The following is a 20,169-nucleotide window of genomic DNA, read 5'->3' on the forward strand; positions in this document are numbered from 1 at the left end:
TGTCAGAAGTGCACATACTTCAACATTGATGGTCAGGATGCAGGTTGTGGTTGAATAACACAAACACTCACTGTCTGGGCTCTTGGGTAATGTACTGAAGAATGACTGTCACCTGTGCAGCTGTACCACAACTAGAAGTTTGCACCTTCAGGAAGGGAGTGGAAAATTGGTATATTAGAAAAAAACAGAATCACAAAGGTTAGTGTTTGGATAAATCCTGGATTATTTACAGTGCCTTGTGGGTCATCCTATGAAACCAATTTTTATTGCAGCCATTCACCCTCTATCATGGTTGCTTTGCAAGAGATCACCCTTTGATTTATTCCTTAATTAAAACCTAACCATGGCAAGAACCTTCCACATCTGATGGGAGTCAGTCTGTATACGCATAAAGTAATGCACCCAAAAATTGAAATCATAACTTCTCACCATGAATAACAGTTATTCTGATAGTTCTAGGGTGAGAGAAGAGTTGGTGCACTCCAGAAGTTGATTGATCTCATCATCCATTAAACCAGGGTACTAGTAAAACCACAGCTCAATTTGATTTTCATTTTCTAAAAGTCATTTGTTTCTCTTGCATTCTTTTTATATCCTTTTTCACAAGCAGTAGAAATAGAACAATCCATAATTTGGTCCGTGAGTTTGACTTTTAAAGAGCAAGACCTCGTTCTTTGCCATTGTTGTGCTAGTGCACTGGAAACAACTTTTATTGAATTAAGTTCTTAAATCATGAAGTCCTGAGGTGTCAATTGAAGGTATTGAAGCTCTATATGCTAAACTGAGAGATGTGATTGTAAGCTAAGGGAAATTTGAGCTAACTATATCGAAGAAATCAACAACTCTCAAATCAGTATTAACTTGCATCCGTTACTGTGAATATGGACTCCTTTGAATAGATTGCCACTTATCAAAATATCTATGGATTCGGTTAAATAGACTGTCACCCGGCATAGGACTGAAGAATTGCAGAGCAACAGTGGGTTATGGGAAGGAGAGTAATCCTTGGTGCTGAGGCAAGAAGGGGATTAAAATAATTTTCTGTAAATTAAACTCATTGTCAGAAGAAGTGGCCTGTCTGCATCTCCATAGTTTTGTCCAATCCTTCGTTTGAGGAAAGCAGAGGAGATAGTTATGTTCATGTAAAACAATGAAATGGGATTTATGTTTAACAGATGATTTTAAAATGTTGATAATAATTGTGAACAAGGTTAACTAATCTTTCTTATTTCATTTCTAGGTTGGACAATGCGTGGTAGTGTTCAGCCAAGCACCTAGTGGTCGAGCCCCTCTCAGTCCCAGCTTGCATTCTCGCCCATCTCCTATCAGTGCCACACCACCAGCCCTTGGTGCAGAAATGAGAGAGCATCGATCACAGTCCCCAGTACGAAGTACTGATGAAGTTCCTTGTGTGAATGGACGCTGGGGTACTTTGCGGCCAAGGACGCATAGGCCAACAACATCCGGTTCTCGGGAAGGCAGCCTATCTCCAGCCAAAGGGGAAAGGTCACCAGTTTTAAATGGTGGAACCTTATCACCAGGATCTTTAGCTGGCTCTTTGGACAGTCCAGTGCAGCCAGGATCCCCTGTCACATCAGCTGTGGTGGAAGGTTATGATCTTCGAGGTTCTATTGGAGGACTTCCACATGTTACTAGGCAAAGTGCGCCAATGGAACAGAAGGTAGATTCAGGATTAGATCCATATAGGTCTCAGGACCCTGTCAACTGGGATTCAAAAGCTTCTTCCAGCAGCAGCCATGGAGAAGATGGGAATGAGACAAGTCCAGGAACTGAGATTAGTGTTGGGAATGCTCCAGAGCAGACAAATGGAATTCACACACCACCTCACATTGCAAGTGCTTCTGGCCCAGTCTCACCAGGAGCACTCCGAAGAGGACTGGAGGCCGTGAAGGATTTCTTACCACAAAGTTCATCATTGGTTGTTTCAGCTAGCGGAAGTTCAGCTCCTTTATCTGTAATACCAGGAAACCACAGTAAAAGTTCAAACAGTACTGATGTACCACCACGCCCTGCACCCGCCCAGGCAGATGGACATACACTGCCACCAATTGCACGCCGGTTAGGCCACCACCCACCTCAGTCTCTCAATGTAGGGAAGCCCCTGTACCAGAGCATGAACTGCAAGCCAATGCAAATGTATGTGTTGGATATAAAAGATGCAAAAGAGAAGGGAAAAGTCAGTTGGAAAATATTCAACAGTGGCTCAGTTGTAGGCCCACCAGAAACCAGCCTCCACACAGTTGTGCAAGGCCGGGGCGAGTTGATCATTTTTGGGGGGCTGATGGACAAGAAACAGAATGTGAAGTACTATCCAAAAACCAATGCATTGTATTTTGTGCGAGCTAAGAGATAATGCACCACCTCAAAGTATTTCACATTACCTGATGCACACCCATAAGCTGTGAATTCAAAAAACATTTATCTGTAAAACTACCCTGGAAATGGCTTAAAGTTTGCTTGTTAAACACAAATTTTATTCCATTCCAGTGAGTTTGTTACATTCGGACTGATCTGTCTTAGTTTGATTCTCGCTATGTCCTCAAAAGCTTCTGCTGCCTTCAATACTGACTGGATAAGGAAATGGCCTGTGAATATTTCCACCATTGCAGTAACTTGTATGTGTGGTATGCTACAGGTTAGCAAACGTGCTTTAGCTAGGTGAGATCTTACTATAAACAAGTGCATTGATAGTGGCACAACGGGTTTGCAAGAGTCTGCAATGCCTGGTTTGAAGTTGCAGCTTATCTATAGGAGCTAATGCCCATTTCATTGAGATGGGTTATTTTTGCGATTCAATATTTTGGTCGCAACCTTCAATCTGCTCAGTGACTATTCTTTATCAGATCAGCTAACTGACATAAACCAAACACTCCAAAAATTGCACATGCTGACTCCAAAGCCAGTTGAGTTGATACATACATTCTGGTCAATGAAAGGTGCCGTATAGAGTTTAACCATTTTCTTTACTGCAGTTTATAAACTAATTTATTTTTAAAGAGAAACAGTGCAGCTAATGTATTGAGGAAGAGAAGTAGAGATGTAGACAGAATTGGTACTTGCTACAGTACTTGTCCCACTGCAGATTGGGGTCATTCATATTGGGGCATACCTGTCCATCTGTAGAATGAGGCTCCCAGCCCTCATTGTACGTGCCCAACCTGGGGAGGGAGCATTCATTGCATCTATCCCATTGCAGAAGGGGGCTCTAAGGGGTCAGTGTACTTGTTCTGTTGTTGTTGGGGGCAAGTAACCAAGGAATGTTGGTATTTCTAGTGTTGCCCTAATGACTTAATGTAGAGATACTTGAGAAATGTAAGCCCCATCACTGCCTAAAGTCTTTTGTCACCCAGCTGGTAAAATAGGATGGAGTTAATCCAAAGGAAAAGAGCTTTTTTGTTGATGAAGACAGGCTGAGTCTGGTAGTAATCCATTCGAATGTATTGCAGCAACCTTGCGCTGTATTAAATTCTGCCTGTTGTCTGACTTGGAAATCTGACACTCATTTCAGTCCAGGCACAATTGGTAGCTGGTGTTTTATTTATATTTTAAGGACTATAGCAGGGAGCTATTTGACACAGCTGTCTCAGTTTAATTGAGAGCATCTCACATCCCACTGGCTTCAATTATCTGTTTTCAGTGACAAAGGGAACTTGTTAGGTGATGTTTGAAGGCTGTTTATTTTCTGGAATTTTTGCTTTTGTAAAGCTGACATTTTATTTTTCTGCCTGTTCCAGTCAATTAAGACCACTTAACTGACACCACGCGTTTCCCTTGTTCATCAGTTGCGTTCAGGTATCCAGTTGAATCATAAACAGTATCCTGCTTTAATTAACTAATATTGTTTTTTTAAATTTGCCTTGTTACGAGCAATTCCATCATCAATTAAGTTGGAGTTTACTGCCAATAATTGTCTAACTATTCTTGCTAAGATTAGAATGAAGTTGCCAAGGAAAATGGGTACTGAGCTGCAATCTTGCAGTTGGGAAATTTTCCTGAACTATTTACCTTAAGAATCTGTTGTTTTTGTGCTGATTTTTCAGTCTTGTACAGACTCCAAGACAGTATAATTTGCTGACATTTTGTTGTGAGCCACAGTTTCCTCCAGCATTGTCTTCAGGATTGCTACTGTCCTTTGCTCCAAGGAGAGGTGGTGAGCTTTGCAATTTCCCATATAGTGAAATCCCAGTATCAAATGTGATTCCCTGGGTCGCTGCCACGGAGAGTTTGCAAAAGGGGAAAAAAACACAGGACAGAGTTAACATACTTGCCTTATAGTTTTAATATAGCCTCTTCAATTACTTTGTGGATGCCAGGTTAGTCTTAACTCCTAATGTTTCGTTGGCCTCTTTCTCACTTGACAGTAAGAAGAAAGGTAACAACATTGAATTCCAGTCCTGGCTATGTCCCACACCAGGCAGGCTGCGATTTAAGCCCATGGGCACATAAAGCAGGAACTGTGGTTAGTATTAAAGGTGAAAGGGAGGCAGGTATGAGCAGACCCCACAGTATTGAGTGTTAGTACCCTGGAAAGTGGGACAGTTTGTGGTGTAATGTGTTCCTGCACCATACACCTCACAAATTGTTCAAATCTAACAAACTGCTGATCAAAAAGGATGGAAGAATTTATATATGATTTAGCCCAAGTGTAGCAGAAAGGAAGAATTTCAGCTTTCAAAAGCTTATGGTAGTAAATACAGGCCATAGATAAAGAACGCCCTTCTGAATTTAGCGAGCCAATCACCCACATTGTAGCTTTCAAATTGGAGCTCATGAAGTCATCTTGAATTTTGTTGGGTGGTTGAGCTTTTGATTTACTAATATGTATACATGTAGCCGCATAAAGTTTATCTAGACCCCAGAAAATAGAGGAACTGCTTCTCCAGCCCTGTGTACGCACATAAGATATGAATGTACGTGGCAGTTAATTGATACAACAGTTCACACTTAACCCAGCTCCCTCAATTGTCTTTGTGAATGTGGTGGTTTGGAGTCTGCTGCAACAAAATGTGTAACCGTCTAGAGAGCCTGGCTGATTTTTATGCTGTTTTGGTTTCTCTGCAGATGCCAGATCCTTAAAAATGCAATTCAGTAATTTAAAGTGTTGACAGTTGCCCCTAAAACCAGAGAATCATGTGCAGCCCCTGAGCACATAGGGAAGTCACTCTGGAGAGAAGTGAGCTTGTCACGGGGCTCTGAGTGCTGTGATTTGTTGGAAACTATCAGCTTCTGTGAGTGTATGCAGTGGTGCACTGCCACCCAGGGCTACAAACGTGTTGAAGGCAGTAACAGGGCTTTAAATTGCACAGATATGGTCCCTTTGCCAGACCTGCTGCTTTGATCTATTTTCTACAGGTTTTAGTTAAATAAAGGATGAACTAAAATGCTGCTCAAATTTCGAATCAAGTAAATGTAGCTCGTGAAAAACCTTTTACTTTTTGATGTGCTCCAGGTATATGACAAGACTGTTGGGTATGTGGGTACATATCTGGTGAATCCTTTTCATGCCTCAATTCATTGAATTCATGTCTGGGTTTGATGAGGTTTGTAGTGCAGATGTATTTTGTATTTGTGATTTTTCTCCAAGTAAAACCACAGCTGTGGTGCTATTTATGTCAGCCTCTTTCCTAATCACCTAATCATACTATTGATTCACAAAATCACAGTGACGTTAAATTCTATGCAATACTTTCATCCCCAAAACTTAGCTATTCAAATCTGGTTTCAGCTAATCCTTCCACTGATTCTCAAACTTTTTTTCTATCCGACCTGTGTCATGCAGTCACTTTTTTTCAGTTGTGTGTCTGTCTTCCCGAGGTAGAAGGTAAGCATGGTCTCTTTGCACTTGAGATTGCTCCCAGATGATTGCCTGGTGGTGGACGTTTAGAGCCAGTAAACTCTCTGTACAGACCTGATAATGTGATAACTTAAAGCAGCCAGATAATCAGGATTCCAGGGCATTGTTAATTGACCAGCTAATCTCACTAACGGGACCTAATGGGGTAGATCTTCACCGAGGTCATTGGGATCTTTCCCACTGACGGTCAGAAAACCCTGATGAGCAGAGTGGTTCTACACCAAACAGAAGCTCGCCAGTATTCCATGTTTGTAAGTTGTACAGTTTTAGCTAGTTACACACCAGCATGTATCCATGTGTACACTTGAGGGTCCTTAACCTTTTCCTTTGCCAACCTTTGCCTAAGTTCTTAGACAGTGGATGAGGTGTGTTTCTCTGGAAAGAGCATGGCCATATCATTTTGGACACACACAGACACTCTATAGATGTAGCTTTAGTCAAAGACTCAAATATAATGATGGGTTTGGCTGTGGCAGACACCTGACTGTACAGTAGCCCTGTTGGTATCCTGGTTACTGATTCATAGCCTTTCATCTTTGCATGTCCTGACCTCTCAGGATAGCCTGATATCAGTATGGTAAGAAAGCACTTGGCCAATTAACCAATTGTATTCAGAAAATAACTAAATTTTGGCTCTGCCTTCTCACCTTCAGCTGCTGGATCTGACGATTTCACATTCAGCTGTTGTAGAACTGGACATCAATACAAACTAATACAAACAATTTCAAACACAAAAGAGTGGGAAGTTGTGACACTTGAGGCCTGCAAATTCTTTGTTCATTGGCTATTTATAATCCCCTGCAAATGTTCTGTCTATTGATGTACTAAACAGAGCAGTTAGGGCCGAGTTGGTTTCCTTTTCCTCTGCCAATCGGGGTGTATTTTCACTGTGTATAGGTTTATCTGTCAACAATTAATTTGCTTTACCACTTTTGGTGTGCTACTTTTGACTACACACTGCTTAATATCATTTTTGCTGCAGTTTTTATTTTTTTCCCTTAATTTTGTACTTGTTAAGATGGAAGAATGGACCAATTTCCAAATGGCCATCTAGCTCACAAATCATGTACAGCACAGGTAACCTTTACATTTTCACAGGATCAGAAGAAAACTTCCATTTTCCATTACCAAAAGCACTATCCTGTGGCCTCTCTGGTATTGTCAGCTTACTTTTTCTGTTGATCAGTGCCCACTTGGAATGACCAAACTTATTTCATATAGGACTATTACAGCCAGCAGATATTGGGAGACTTATTTCATAAATCCAAGTCTTAAGGTTAAAGATCAGTGAAAGACTCTGCATCACCCAAACCCCCTCTGCTTTTTTTAAGAAATGTAAGGTTTTACTATCCTAACAAATTTAGGAAGAAAAAAATTGCATAAAAATAAATTTCATTTAGATAGCTCAGAATTCCCTGAAACATTTCATATTCGAATGAAATACTTTTGAAATTCAGTCATTCGTTACATGGGGAAGGACAATTTGCGCGCACGGTCCCGTAATTTTGTAATTGAAACAAATGACCGGTTACTTGTGGCGATTGTGGGATGAATGTTTGTCTGGACACTAAGAAACGTCCTCCTCTTTGAATAAATAGTGCTCTGGAATCTAAATTGCATCTAAAAAGGCAGACCTGGTCTCATCAGAAAGCCAGCAACACTGATGGAGCAGGCTCCCTCAGTACTGCATTGAATAGTCAACCTATTTTATAGTATGCTCAAGACTTGATTAACTTATAATGACAAATTTAGAATGTTCAGGAATGTTAAGAGCTGGGACCAGATGTGATTTTTAACTCTTGATACCCAGTTGGGTGGTGCAGAGAAGTTTATGCAGTGTTAGAAACGATAAAGTACCGGAAAAAAAAATTGGAAATTTAATGTGTTCCTTATTGTTTGTATTTACCTCTAGGCTTGTCACATGGTAGGGTGGTCCCTGGTAGCAAAATCGGTTATTTTTAAATCTTCTGTATGAACAGCGAGAATTCGTTTTGCATTTAATTTTTTGCACAGCCTTGGAGGTTCTTGTCCTGGGAGTTGTCACTGCTCTATCCCTTTTGGTAAAAGAATTTTTTCCCTCAGAGCTGGCAGTTTGAGTAGAGCAGAAATTCTGCACTTGCAGTGGGCTTTCTTTGCCATGCAGAATGTTTGTGTAAGTATGAATTGTAAAATTAATTGGAAAAGAGGGAATCAGATTTCAGCACAAGTGAGCCAGAGTAGGTTTCCTGACAAAAGCCAGGTCATGAGGCACTGATACACAAGGAGTCTGATGCTGTCACTTGCTGAAATAGATATAAACTTTTTTTGCATAGCTGTGAAAAGCCTTGTGCTGAATTTTTATCGCTATGCTACTACTGCAAATTGTCTAGACCTCTGACTCTTTTTGGCTGACACCTTTATGTCTGGCTCCAAAGTAACGAAAATGATTTGCAGCAACCTCCTTAACGCTAAAACAAGGGGACGAAAAGCCCAGATGCTGGAAGTCTGAAATACAAAAAATGCTGGAAATACTCAGCAGATCTGGCAGCATCTGAGAGAAGAGAAGCAGAATTGACATTTCAGGTCAATGATCTTCATCATAAAGCAATCTAGCTTTCTCTAGCAGTTTAATTAACCAGCCAAAGCTGGTGCTACAGTTACAATCGAGATTCCTTCCTCTTTTCCCTGTTGCATCGCCACATACAGGCAGGCACTAGAGCAATGCTTGGGTGCAAACCTGACACATTGATTAACTTTGCAAAATGGTGTTGGTGTTTAAAACAACAATTGGCATTCTGTACTCTTGTAATAAGATTCTGAATTTGAAATCCAAACTTTTTCAGTGGAAGGAGAAAGTTGAAAACTTATCTGGACAAATTACGACAGCAGTCAATTTAGCGAGAGGGAGTAGAATTTTGTAACACTTGCTTTTGTGCTGAAATGATTGTTGTCGTGAATGCAGATGATTGAATCAGCTTTGGGAAGCTGTACTTAAACCAGGTTTCTCCCCGTCAGAGTAGCTTCTGTTTATATCAGAAGCTTTCCTCTAATGCAAAATCTGCACAACATTCCTACACAGATGCAACAGTAGCTTGTGTTATGGGCTGAGCAGGTGTGTTGCCTGAGTCCATGATTTAGAGTGCAATGGAGGTGTTTTGTAAAACTGAACCAACCTTTAATTAAAAAGACATTGTTTAAAGAAAGAATGGAATTGTTATTGCTGTTGAGTGGAGTACTGACCTGATTATGTAGTCTTACTGTGAATTACATCTAGCCACACAGGCTCCAGGTTAAATTCCTGGTCTGTTCTATGTTAATTGATTTCAGACAGATTAGCAATATGAATGCCAGTATTGGCCTAGGAGGGGAAATCAACCAGGCTCTTGCACCTTTTGCTATGCAGCATCCTCTGTTGAAAAGTGTGTGGGGGGATGTTGGATACCCTTCATGATCAAATAGCCTGCCAACACTATCTAGACTCGCATACGATTGACTATTTGGGTAAGTTACTGGAGGATGCCTAGTCCTTGTGGACCTTGTAACCAAGCATCACTGAGAAGAGGGGGTGAAAAAGCATCAAGATGATATTTAGCAGATAAATGTGTTTCTTATGATTACCTGCCACAGATGGTAAAATAGAAAAGTGGAGATCATGGCAACTAACCGTTGATAATTAATGTTCGGTGGTACTTCTCCCCCCTCCCACCACACACACGACGTTTATATCCAGTACAAGCTATTCCAGTTTTTCGCACAATTGAGTTCAGTTTTAATGAAACCATGTATGTCCAAATAGATGGTGTTGTCATGGGATCCTCTCCTCTCTAGGCCCAGCTCTCGCAAGCATCTTTGTATTTCATGAGAAACATATCTTCGATGGAATGACACCTAATCTCCTACCCCTCGCATAGTTCTGATATGTGGATGACGTGTTTGCTATATTTAAATCCACAGCTGTATTTAACAGTTTCCTTGCATGTCTTAATAGGCTCCATCCTGCGCACAAATTACCTATGAAATGGAACAGTCAAACGGACTCCCCTTGATGTACTAGTTGAGAAATTTGCCAGGGGATTCTCTACCACGGTCTACCGGAAGCCTGCCTTCATTGGTCAATATACGCATTGGGATTCTTACGGTTCCACATGCTATTAGATTGGTCTTATCGGCAACCTTGTAAATAGGGCCCAAGCCATTCGCTCACCATGCAAGCTTGATGCTGAAATAGGGCGCATCAAAAACATCCTGCAGGATGATGGCTACCCTGATCAGATCATTTCACAGTATATATCTCACAAACTCATGAAAGGGCCTAAGACAGTCACTTTTGGCCCTGAAGAGTGTCCAGTATACCTCAGGTTACCCTGGAAGGGCAAGGTATCTCAAAAATTTAAACAACAGGTTTCACACTGCTACTATGCAGTAGCAACACAAGTGATATTCGCCACTAACGATGCTGCCATCAAGCCAAACAGATGTTCTGCCTATCACACAAATGAGTAATGTAATGAATTTCAGTGCCAGTGTGATGCTAGGTACGTAGGCTGTATGTCCCAAAGATTGACGAATTGTATCAAGCAGCACGTCCCAGCTGCTGTTTGCAACGGGCAGGGTACAGACCGTGCCCAACCAACCTGTGCTTGCAAAATTCAAAACTCAAGTGTGCAACATTAGATGTGATTCCACAATTGAACAACATTTGCTAAAAAATCCTCAGTGTGCTAAGAATTACTCTGACAGCCAATTTAAGATTGTCAGTCAGGCTCGCAATGTGGTGCATTTGCATGTGCTGGAAGTTACATTTATTAATACACAGGACCCTGTTCTTTGCAGAAAGAACATGTACATACATTGCACCTGTTTCAGCTAATCAAAATAAGTGACAGCCATTCGCTGACCCACTCTTCAGAGCAATGCTTTGCCCAATCAGGGTCAAGCTGCCTGGTTTAAATTTCAAACAATGCTTGGCAGTTAACTGTCAGTCACTATCATGGCAATGCCACTTGCCAACCAATTAGCACGCTCTTCACATACAGTATAAATTGTTATTTTCCCTCTTATATTGGTATTCTCGTGAGTGTTCTGATGAGTGCAAGACGAAAAGCTTACATATCTCTTTTCAGCAATACTCAAGTTCTGTACTACCAAACAACTATTAATCTCTTCTAAACAATAGCTACTAACTCACCGTCCAGTGGAAATAGATTTTGTCCAATTCACCTTGAGGTGTTCAAAATTGAGTGATTCACCATCAAATCTCCTCTTAATCTCATTCTTCTAGTGAAAAAATCTATAATTTTTCTATATAAAGGCTCGTAACCCCTTGTATCACAATAAATATGTTCTGTACTCTCTCCATCTTGATATCCTTAAAGTAGCTCAAAATTAGGAAAAATATCCTAACTATAGTGATTTGTAGAGTTTTAGCTTTAGCTCTGCTTTAATACCATATGCACCTAATTATAAAACCTTTTGGACAATTAACATCATAGTTACTTGAAAAATCTCTAGCATCAAAAGGTACCTTGCTGACTGACACTGAAGGATGTCAAAATATTGCAAAAGAATTTAATAAAGAATTTTAAGAAGCTACAATTGCTGGAACTCAATGAAAAACAGAAAATGGTGGAACTTCAGTAGGTCTATTAGAAGCCGCTTAAAAACAAAAAAAAAGACAGGACTTTGGCCCTCACTGGGCTGATCTGTTGTGTTTTCAGAGATAACTCAACCCATCACATCACACATACATGTGCACAGGAAATACTGTCAAGCAGAAAGCCTGCTAGTTAAAGGCACAACTCACTATAGTACAATGCCACAGAGCAAAAATTCCCAGGTTTTTGATACCTGGTCTCCACTGAGTTACCAATTTGTTGGGGTGGTAGCTGAAATATTACAATTGACAGTGTTTCTGGTGTAAGGAAGGGGCAGTACCCTGGAGCTAAAGTATTCCAGTGCCTTCTACTGGAAAGCATATGCATGTGGAGCTCGACCAGGATGCTCTTCATAACCTAAACAACCTACCAAAACTCACGACTGAGTTACAAATAAAACAATGGGGGAGATTAGAAAAAATCCTTAACGCAATTCAAGAATCTGGGATTCTCTACCACAAATAACTATTGAAGCAAAGTCCTTAAATTTGTTTCAATGGGAATTATAGTTAATTGAAAAAAGAATATCAAAAGTATGGGAATCAAGCAAAGGACATTAGACTAAGTGGTTTGTGCAGAAACAGTCCAGTGGAGATTTGAAGGTCATGTAGCCTGTTGTGCTGAAACGTTCTATGACTGTACAATTGGTGATTGATACTCATTGATCAATGCGTCTTCCTATTACATGATTTCCCTAATGAACAGTAAAAGATTTTGGAATTTAATATCCGGATTCAAAAAGACTGAGATCCCAAACACTTGGCTTTATTTACATGGCATAGATGGATTTATTTACAAAGAGTGAGGTACATAAAAATATACCCAGAGTGAGTGAATCTCATTCCAGGTGAATGAATGGGGTGGTGATAAGTGTGTGGGCTTAGGTTTACTGTGAAGTGAGAAAGAGAGTTATATTTACATAGTACAAAAGTGAAATATTTCAGATTTGCACCATCTGTAGAAACGGGAAATTCTGGATTAAACACTCGGCATGTCAGGCAGCAGCTGGGAAGAGAGGAACAGAATTTCTGTTTGATAACTTTTCCACAGAACTGGAAAATGTTAGAGCTTTTGAGTCACTGTATATACAGACGTAAATAACCCGGGGGGTTGGGGAGAGCGTGGAATGTGGCAGGAAAGAACAAAATAGGAAGGTATAGTATGATGGAGATTAGGAGTAGTTAAATGGTATAATGCTAGGCAAAAAGGGGTGGTATTTGGACAAAAGATGGGTGCAAGGAAGTGTAAATTGTTGCAGCAGAATAGCAAAGGGTAAGAGAAGCGCAGAAAATCTGACAAAATGGGAGGATTCCTGTTGCCAGGAATGTGTCAGAAGAAAGGCAGATAGACTTCAGGGGTGAAGACCACCCTGCCATCCATGGAACATAGGGGATCTCTCCCTTTTCCATTCCTAGAGATTCAGGTGCAGCCACGGTGTTAAGGCTGGCAGGCTGTAAAGTGCCCAGTAGAAAGATGAGTTGCTGTTCCTCGAGCTTATGTTGAGCTTCATTGAACAGCATTGGAGGCCAAAGACAGGGAGGTCTGAGTGAGATGGAGAATTAAAGTGGCAGCAACAAGAAGTTTTAATGTTTAATCTTAAGGACATTATCCCTGGCAATGTAGCACTCCCTCAGTTTGGCACTGGGGTGTTAGCCTGAAAATAAATTCGGGAGAACACTGTCATGTGAATCTGGAGTCAGAAGTAAATTTAAGCTGCATTTTGTTAGTGAACACTGATAACAGTGGTGGTTTGGTTACCAGAGCAGGCACTGCTAATTAAACCATTCTACTTTATTGCAACAGACTGTACAATCAAGACCAGTGAGTGATCGGGTGCCTTTGGTGATAACCTGGGATTGTGTCCGGTGATTTTTCATAAACTCAAGACTGAATATATCTTGCACACTGTATAGAGCAGGTCACAGATTGATATCAGTCTTGATTATAAAATATGCAAAAAACTACTTTGTTTCAACACAATTCATAATGTTAATACCTTATATCTCTGAAATTATAGATTTGATATGAGTGTATATACTTCAAACCCACCACTACAATGACCTGCAGTGCTGCTTTTTTGTACTGCACTGAAGGGGATGATGCCATTTGAATTAGTACTAGAATAAGATGCCTCAATCCAAGCAAACATGATGTTCAAATTCTTCCACTGATGCTCCCAAAGTACAAATTTTGGGTGTTATAAGGTTCAATGTGTCCTGAATCACCATATGGATTTAATATTTTGTAGTGGGTAGTGTGAAGGTTGGGGGTTCAAGTAGCTCAGTTGGCTAGATGGCTATAGCATGTGATTCAGAATAACACACACAGCATAGATTCAATTCCCATTCTAGCTGAGGTAGACTCAGGACCTGCCTGTCCCAAGACTCAGGACCCGGCTGTCCCAAGTCTCCCTCAGTTAGAATGGGAATTGAACCTGTGCTCATCCTCCCCCTGAGATTTGACAGCAATGGAAAACCATCACTGACAAAAACTATGAAGAAAATGGCTCAGGATAAAACATGAGACATGAGGATACTTTCTATCCGTTCTTCTCATATTAGGTACACATGGGGTGGAATTTTATGTTGGCAGGATTTTACGGTCCTGCCAAAGTCAATGGACTTTTGAACAGCTCGCTGCATTTTAAGCCCTGCCTCTGCCACAACAAGTGTTGAAAATTGTTTAAACATTCAAATACAGAGGCCAGAAACTGTTAGATCTTAATTCTTTCCCAATGCGAGATGTTAGAGTGCTGAGAATTCCAGAGCTTTGTAATGTTTGCATTTAAATGTGCACTAATTTTTTTTCTATAATACAAGTAAAATATTGCGGATGCTGGAAATCTGAACTAAAAGCAAAGTGCTGGAATTACTCAGCAGGTCTAGCAGCATCTGTGGAGAGAGAAACAGAGCTCTGAAGAAGAATCATCGACTCAATGTTAACTATTTCTCTCTCCACGGATGTTGTCAAACCTGATGAGTATTTCTAGCACTTACTGTTTTTACTTCATTTCTATTTTGGGGGGAAGAAAGGTCATTCTGAATTTACTTGAAGTTTTTGCAATTAAGATTTTGTTGCCTACATCATGAGTGGAGTCAATGTAATGAGTGTTGAGACTTGAGTATGTTTCTGTCCTGTGTTAGAGTGTCTAAAATGCTGAGCAGACCTTGGTACAGAGAAACTATTTCTTTCGGTAAAATCTTTTTTTTAAGATCAACACTTTGTATTTTTTTTTAAACTGTCTTGATATTTCAGTGTAAATATGCCCAGTGTGCCCTTGCCTGTCATAATGACATATCATGTATCCCTTACTGTAATACACCACAACAGTTTAACTCTAAAAGCTGATGCTCAACTCAAATTGTTTACTAAGAGCAAGAAATAATCAAGAATAGGAGCATAAAGGGAAAGTAGAGCAAAGTACAAATGATTACCAGACATGTGTTGTCAAAGTTCAGATAAATGCCAAGGCTATTCAATAATTCACGTGATGTGGTCAATTGCAGGACATTTAGCTTGAGGGCCAGAGTGTCAGCTTGATTGTAGCAAAGTGGTTGGCTCTAAAGCTGGTGCCACCAGTTGATAAAATTACTAATGATAGCAAATGGTAGAAGTTGCAAAATGTGTTGTCAGAGTCTGGTGCTTTAATGCTGCAAACTTAAAATGAAATTATCTCTGACGACACACTCTTTGATATACTCCACACTCCTCACTGTAACACTTTCTAATATGTCCTGCGCTTCCCACTCTAAGAACATAAGAAATAGGAGCGGGAGTAGATCACACGATCCATCAAGCCTGCTCCACCATTCAATACGATCATGGCTGATCTTGGGCTTCAACTCCATTTTCCTGCCCATTTCCCCTGCCCCTTAATTCCATGAGAGACTAAAAATCTGGCTTGTCCCGATTTTGAATGTATTCAACGATGGAGCATCCACAAACCTCTGGGGTAGAGAATTCCAAAGATTCACAACCCTTTGAGTGAAGTAATTTCTCCTCATCTCAGTCCTAAGAGATTGGCTCATTATCCTGAGACTGTGCCCCCATGTTTTAGGTTCCCCAATCGGCTGAAACAGTTTCTCAGCGTCTACCCAATCAAACCCCCTCAGAATTTTATAGATTTCAATGAGATTGCCTCTCATTCTTCTAATTTCCAGGAAACATAAGCCCAATTTACTTAGTGTCTCATCATAGGACAACCCCCTCATCCCAGGGACCAATCTAGTGAACCTTCGGTGTACTGCCTCCAATGCAAATATATCCTTTCTTAAATGTGGAGACCAAAACTGCACCCAATATTCCAAATGTTGTCTCCCCAAAACCTTCTACAACTGCAGCAAGACTTCTTTATTCTTGTACTCCAATCCCCTTGCAATAAAGGCCAATGTGCCATTTGCCTTCCTAATTGCTTGCTGCAACTACATGCTAACTATTTGCATTCCTTGTACAAGCATACTCAAGCCTCTTTCAACATCAACACTTACAAGTTTCACACCTTTTAAAATATATTCTGATTATCCTTACAACCAAAGTGAATAATTTCATACTTTCCTAAAATGTACTCCATCTGTCATCTTGTTGCCCACTAACTTAACTTGTCTATATCACTTTGCAGCTTCTCTGTGGCCTCCCCAAAGTTTACCTTCCCACCTAGCTTGGTATCAGCATTATTAGATACATTACCCTCTGTCTCTTCATCAAAGTCATTAATGTAGATTGTAAATAGGTGACACCCCAGCACTGATCCATGTGGCACTCCACTATTCACTGCCTGCCAACAAAAAAGTCCCATTTATGCCCATTCTCTGCTTTCTATCCGTTAACCAATCTTCTACCCATGCTAAAATACTACCACCAACCTTCATGAGTCCTAATCTTGCCCATTAACCTTTTGTGTGGCAGCTTATCGAATGCCTTTTGGAAATCCAGGTATACTACATCTATTGATCCCCCTTTATCTACCCTACTAGTTACATCCTCAAAAAACTCTAATAAATTTGTTAAACAGGATTTCCCCTTAGTAAAACCATGTTGACTTGTTGTAATCATACCATGCTTTTTTAAATGCATCAAAGTGATTGGCTCTAAAGCTGGTGCTGCCAGTTGATAAAATCACCAGTGATAGAAAATGGTAGAAGTTGGGAAATATGCTGCCAGAGTCTGGTGCTTTAATGCTACAGATGACACGCTTTGATATATTCCTTTTTAATATGTCCTGCACTTCTTACTCTAATACTCTGATATATCCCTCACTGTAACAACCAAAACCACTTGCATTTATAAGATGCCTTTAGCATTGAAATGCTCAAGGCACTTCACAAAGGCATAAAAGGAAAAAAATGAGCACCATGATAACAATATTAAGAGAGGTGACCAAAAGAAGTGGGTTTTAAGGTGGATCATAAAGGAGGGATTAAATGTGCGCTTGCCAATGGTGAGACAAAGGAACAGGGCATATACAAGAGGCTATAATCAGAGGAACAGTGTGTTCTGGTGGGGTAGAGCTTGTAGAGATTACAGAGATTGGGAGTGGTGAGGCCTTTATGGGATTCAGATAAGGGCAAGAATTTTAAATTTGTGATTTACAGGTACCAGGAAACAATGCAGGCCAACAAGGACGGGGTGATGGTTGAACGGGATGGTGAGGCCACAGCTGGAGTACTGAGTGCAATTCTGGTCGCCACATTATAGGAAGGATGTGATTGCACTGGAGGGGGTGCAGAGAAGATTCACCAGGATGTTGCCTGAGATGAAACATTTAAGTTATGAAGAGAGGTTGGATAGACCTGGGTTGTTTTCGTTGGAGCAGAGAAGACTGAGGGGCGACCTGATTATGTACAAGATTATGAAAGGCATGGACAGGGTGGATAGGGAGCAGCTGTTCCCCTTAGTTGAAGGGTCAGTTACGAGGGGACATAAATTCAAGGTGAGGGGCAGGAGGTTTGGGGGGTATGTGAGGAAAAAACTTTTTTACCCAGAGGGTGGTGATGGTCTGGAATGCACTGCCTGGGAGGGTGGTGGAGGCGGGTTGCCTCACATCCTTTAAAAAGTACCTGGATGAGCACTTGGCACGTCATAACATTCAAGGCTATGGACCAAGTGCTGGCAAATGGGATTAGGTAGGTAGGTCAGGTGTTTCTTACGTGTCATTGCAGACTCAGTGGGCCGAAGGGCCTCTTCTGCACTATGTGATTCTGTGTAGGCTAGAATATGAGCAGAGTTTTGCATGAGCTGCAATTCATTGAGGGTAGAGAACATGGGGATTGTTGAGTTGAAGTGATAAAAGCATAACTAAGGGTTTGTTCCACTTCTCTCGCCTCATTGAAAATCCTCTTTCCCTACCACCCACCATAGTACCACATCAAAATTCTCACCAAAATTTCTTCAATGCTTTCTTCCCTCAGCCTCTGCACTGAGTATCTTCTCATCCTTGGTGATTCCAACTGCTATTTCAACTCATCATGCTCTCCTCTGAATTCACTGTCCTCATATCCTCCCTTAATCTCAACCTCCATTAAAAACTCCCCTATCTATATTCACAAATGCTCCCTTGACCTTGGCATCACACCTGGCTTCACTACTTCCATTGTGTCAATCACAGATAAGGGCATCTGATCAATTCCTGGTATGGCTCCCCACCCACATCGCCCTCCCAACCCCACTGCACCTGGAAGTAATGCTTCCCACAAGTCAATAAAAACTGCATTTTCAAATTTCCAAATGTCTGTTCCTTGGCCCTCCATTCATGACATTTCTGCAGTTTATAATCTGCTTAGTTACATCCTCATATCCACCTTTGATGCCCTTGTCCCAATAAAAACCATTACTGTCTCTCACCTTGGGTTGTTCTGCTGGTAAGGCCCCTCAACTTAAATCCAAGGGACACAGATTTCAATGTTCACATGAGACAATTAGTTTAGCCATATATTGCCACTGCTGAACCACAAAGTGCTATTGGGTCCTGCTCTCTTCTCCTAAAACTTCTCGTTATTCCAGGATCTTCCTGAAATGCAGATCCTGGAATGCTACTCTTCTAGAAACCATCTTCTTAAACCCACTTCCCTGACCTTCTCCATCCACACTTTCAGCAACAGGTGTGAGGTTCTCATGGACATTCAGCTGACTTTGCCACTTCCCATCTTTCATCTATCCAACCAGGCCAAACTTCCCCTAAGGTTTTCCTCTGCCCTCACCTTCGCCCTGAACTTGCGTCCTTCTCTGCTTTCTCTCCTATTTCCCCTTATGCCCTCCCCCAGCTTACCTTGTTCATGCGACCCATCTTCTGCTCCCTTGACCCTATTCCCACCAAACTACTGACTACTAAACTTGTAGGTTTGTATGTCAACCTACCCATGTAGGTTGATAAGGTTAACGGTTCCCTCTCCTGAGGCACTCTCCGCCTCACCATCTAATCTGCTGTCATATCTCCACTCCTTGTAAATTATCGCGCCCTCCAACCTCCCCTTCCTCTCTTGAACGTACTGTTGCCTCCCAAACCAGTGCCTATCCTTTCCGTAACTCTGTTTGAATTGTTTTGATTTCCACTCCACTACGGAACTGAAACTGCTGTTATCAAAGTCAAAATTATCCCATGTGACTGTAGTAAACTATTCCTCTTTGTTCTTCTTGATCTGTCTGCAGCTTTTGACATGGTTAACCACACCATCCCCCTCTTAACATCTGTCCTCCATTGTCTAGTTGTGTGGGACTGTACTAAACTGGTTCATTCTTATCTATCCAGTTGTAGCCAGAGAATCAGCTATAAGATCTTCTTCCCACTTCCACACCATTATCTCTGGTGTCTCCTAAGGATGTATCCTTGGTCCCCTCCTATTTCTCATCATGCTGCCCCTTGGTGACAGCATCTGAAATTAAACACAACAGGTTCCACATGGACACTGACGACACCCAGCTTTACCTCACCACCAACTCTCTTGACCTTTCCACTGTCTCTAAATTGCCAGACTTCTCGTCTGACATTAGGATTGGATGAGTAGAAGTTTCCTCCATCAAAATATTGGGAAAATCAAAGCCATTGTCTTCGGTCCCTGCTACAAACTCTGTTCTCTAGCCACTGAATCTATCCCTCTCCTAGCAACTGTCAGAGACTGAGTCAGATGTTTGCAAGCTTGATGTCATACCCGACCCTGACATGAGTTTCCGGCCACGTATATGCTCCCTCACCAACACTGCATACTTCCACCTCCACAAGGTCGCCCATTTTCAGGTCTGCCTCAGCTCGTCTGCTGTTGAAACCCTTTGTTATCTCTAGACTTGACTATTTCAACACTTATCCTGCCAGCCTCTCATCTTTCACCCTCCAGGAACTTGAGCTCATCTGCTACCCGTATCCTAACTTGCACCAAGTCCCCGTCGCCCCAGAGCATTTAAAAGATGCTGTCTAAATGCGGGTCCCTTTTTCTTCCTGTTTTTATTCTGAGAATGAATTGCCTTGAAAATAAAAAAAAAGCTCTGATTGGGATGAACTGACATGTGTGAGCTGGCAAGGGATATAGTTTGCTGCAAATAGCAATAGACCGAGGAAGGCTGAAGCTGAGAGACAGGTTGTTGCTGGGGTTTCCATGGAAACCGCGCGTGTCCCGTGGGAACGTATGCCTTGTGACATCAGAGAAGGCGAACCGGCGCGCTGATGTCAGA

The 20,169-nt window shown here is 41.3% G+C and overlaps 1 protein-coding gene across 1 annotated transcript in view; it reads left to right on the forward strand.

Annotated features, from left to right (window-relative positions):
- The window catches only part of fbxo42 (F-box protein 42), a 29,680-nt gene extending 27,188 nt beyond the window's left edge, over nt 1–2,492 (forward strand). The window contains exon 10 of the mRNA XM_078558088.1: nt 1,241–2,492. Within this exon, the coding sequence (XP_078414214.1) occupies nt 1,241–2,374 (1,134 nt within the window). The 3' untranslated portion in view covers nt 2,375–2,492. The remainder of the gene's footprint in view (nt 1–1,240) is intronic.
- Nucleotides 2,493–20,169: the final 17,677 nt, after the last annotated feature.

This window comes from Cetorhinus maximus, chromosome 15 (assembly GCF_964194155.1).
Source record: "Cetorhinus maximus chromosome 15, sCetMax3.hap1.1, whole genome shotgun sequence".
Taxonomy (NCBI): Eukaryota; Metazoa; Chordata; class Chondrichthyes; order Lamniformes; family Cetorhinidae; genus Cetorhinus; species Cetorhinus maximus.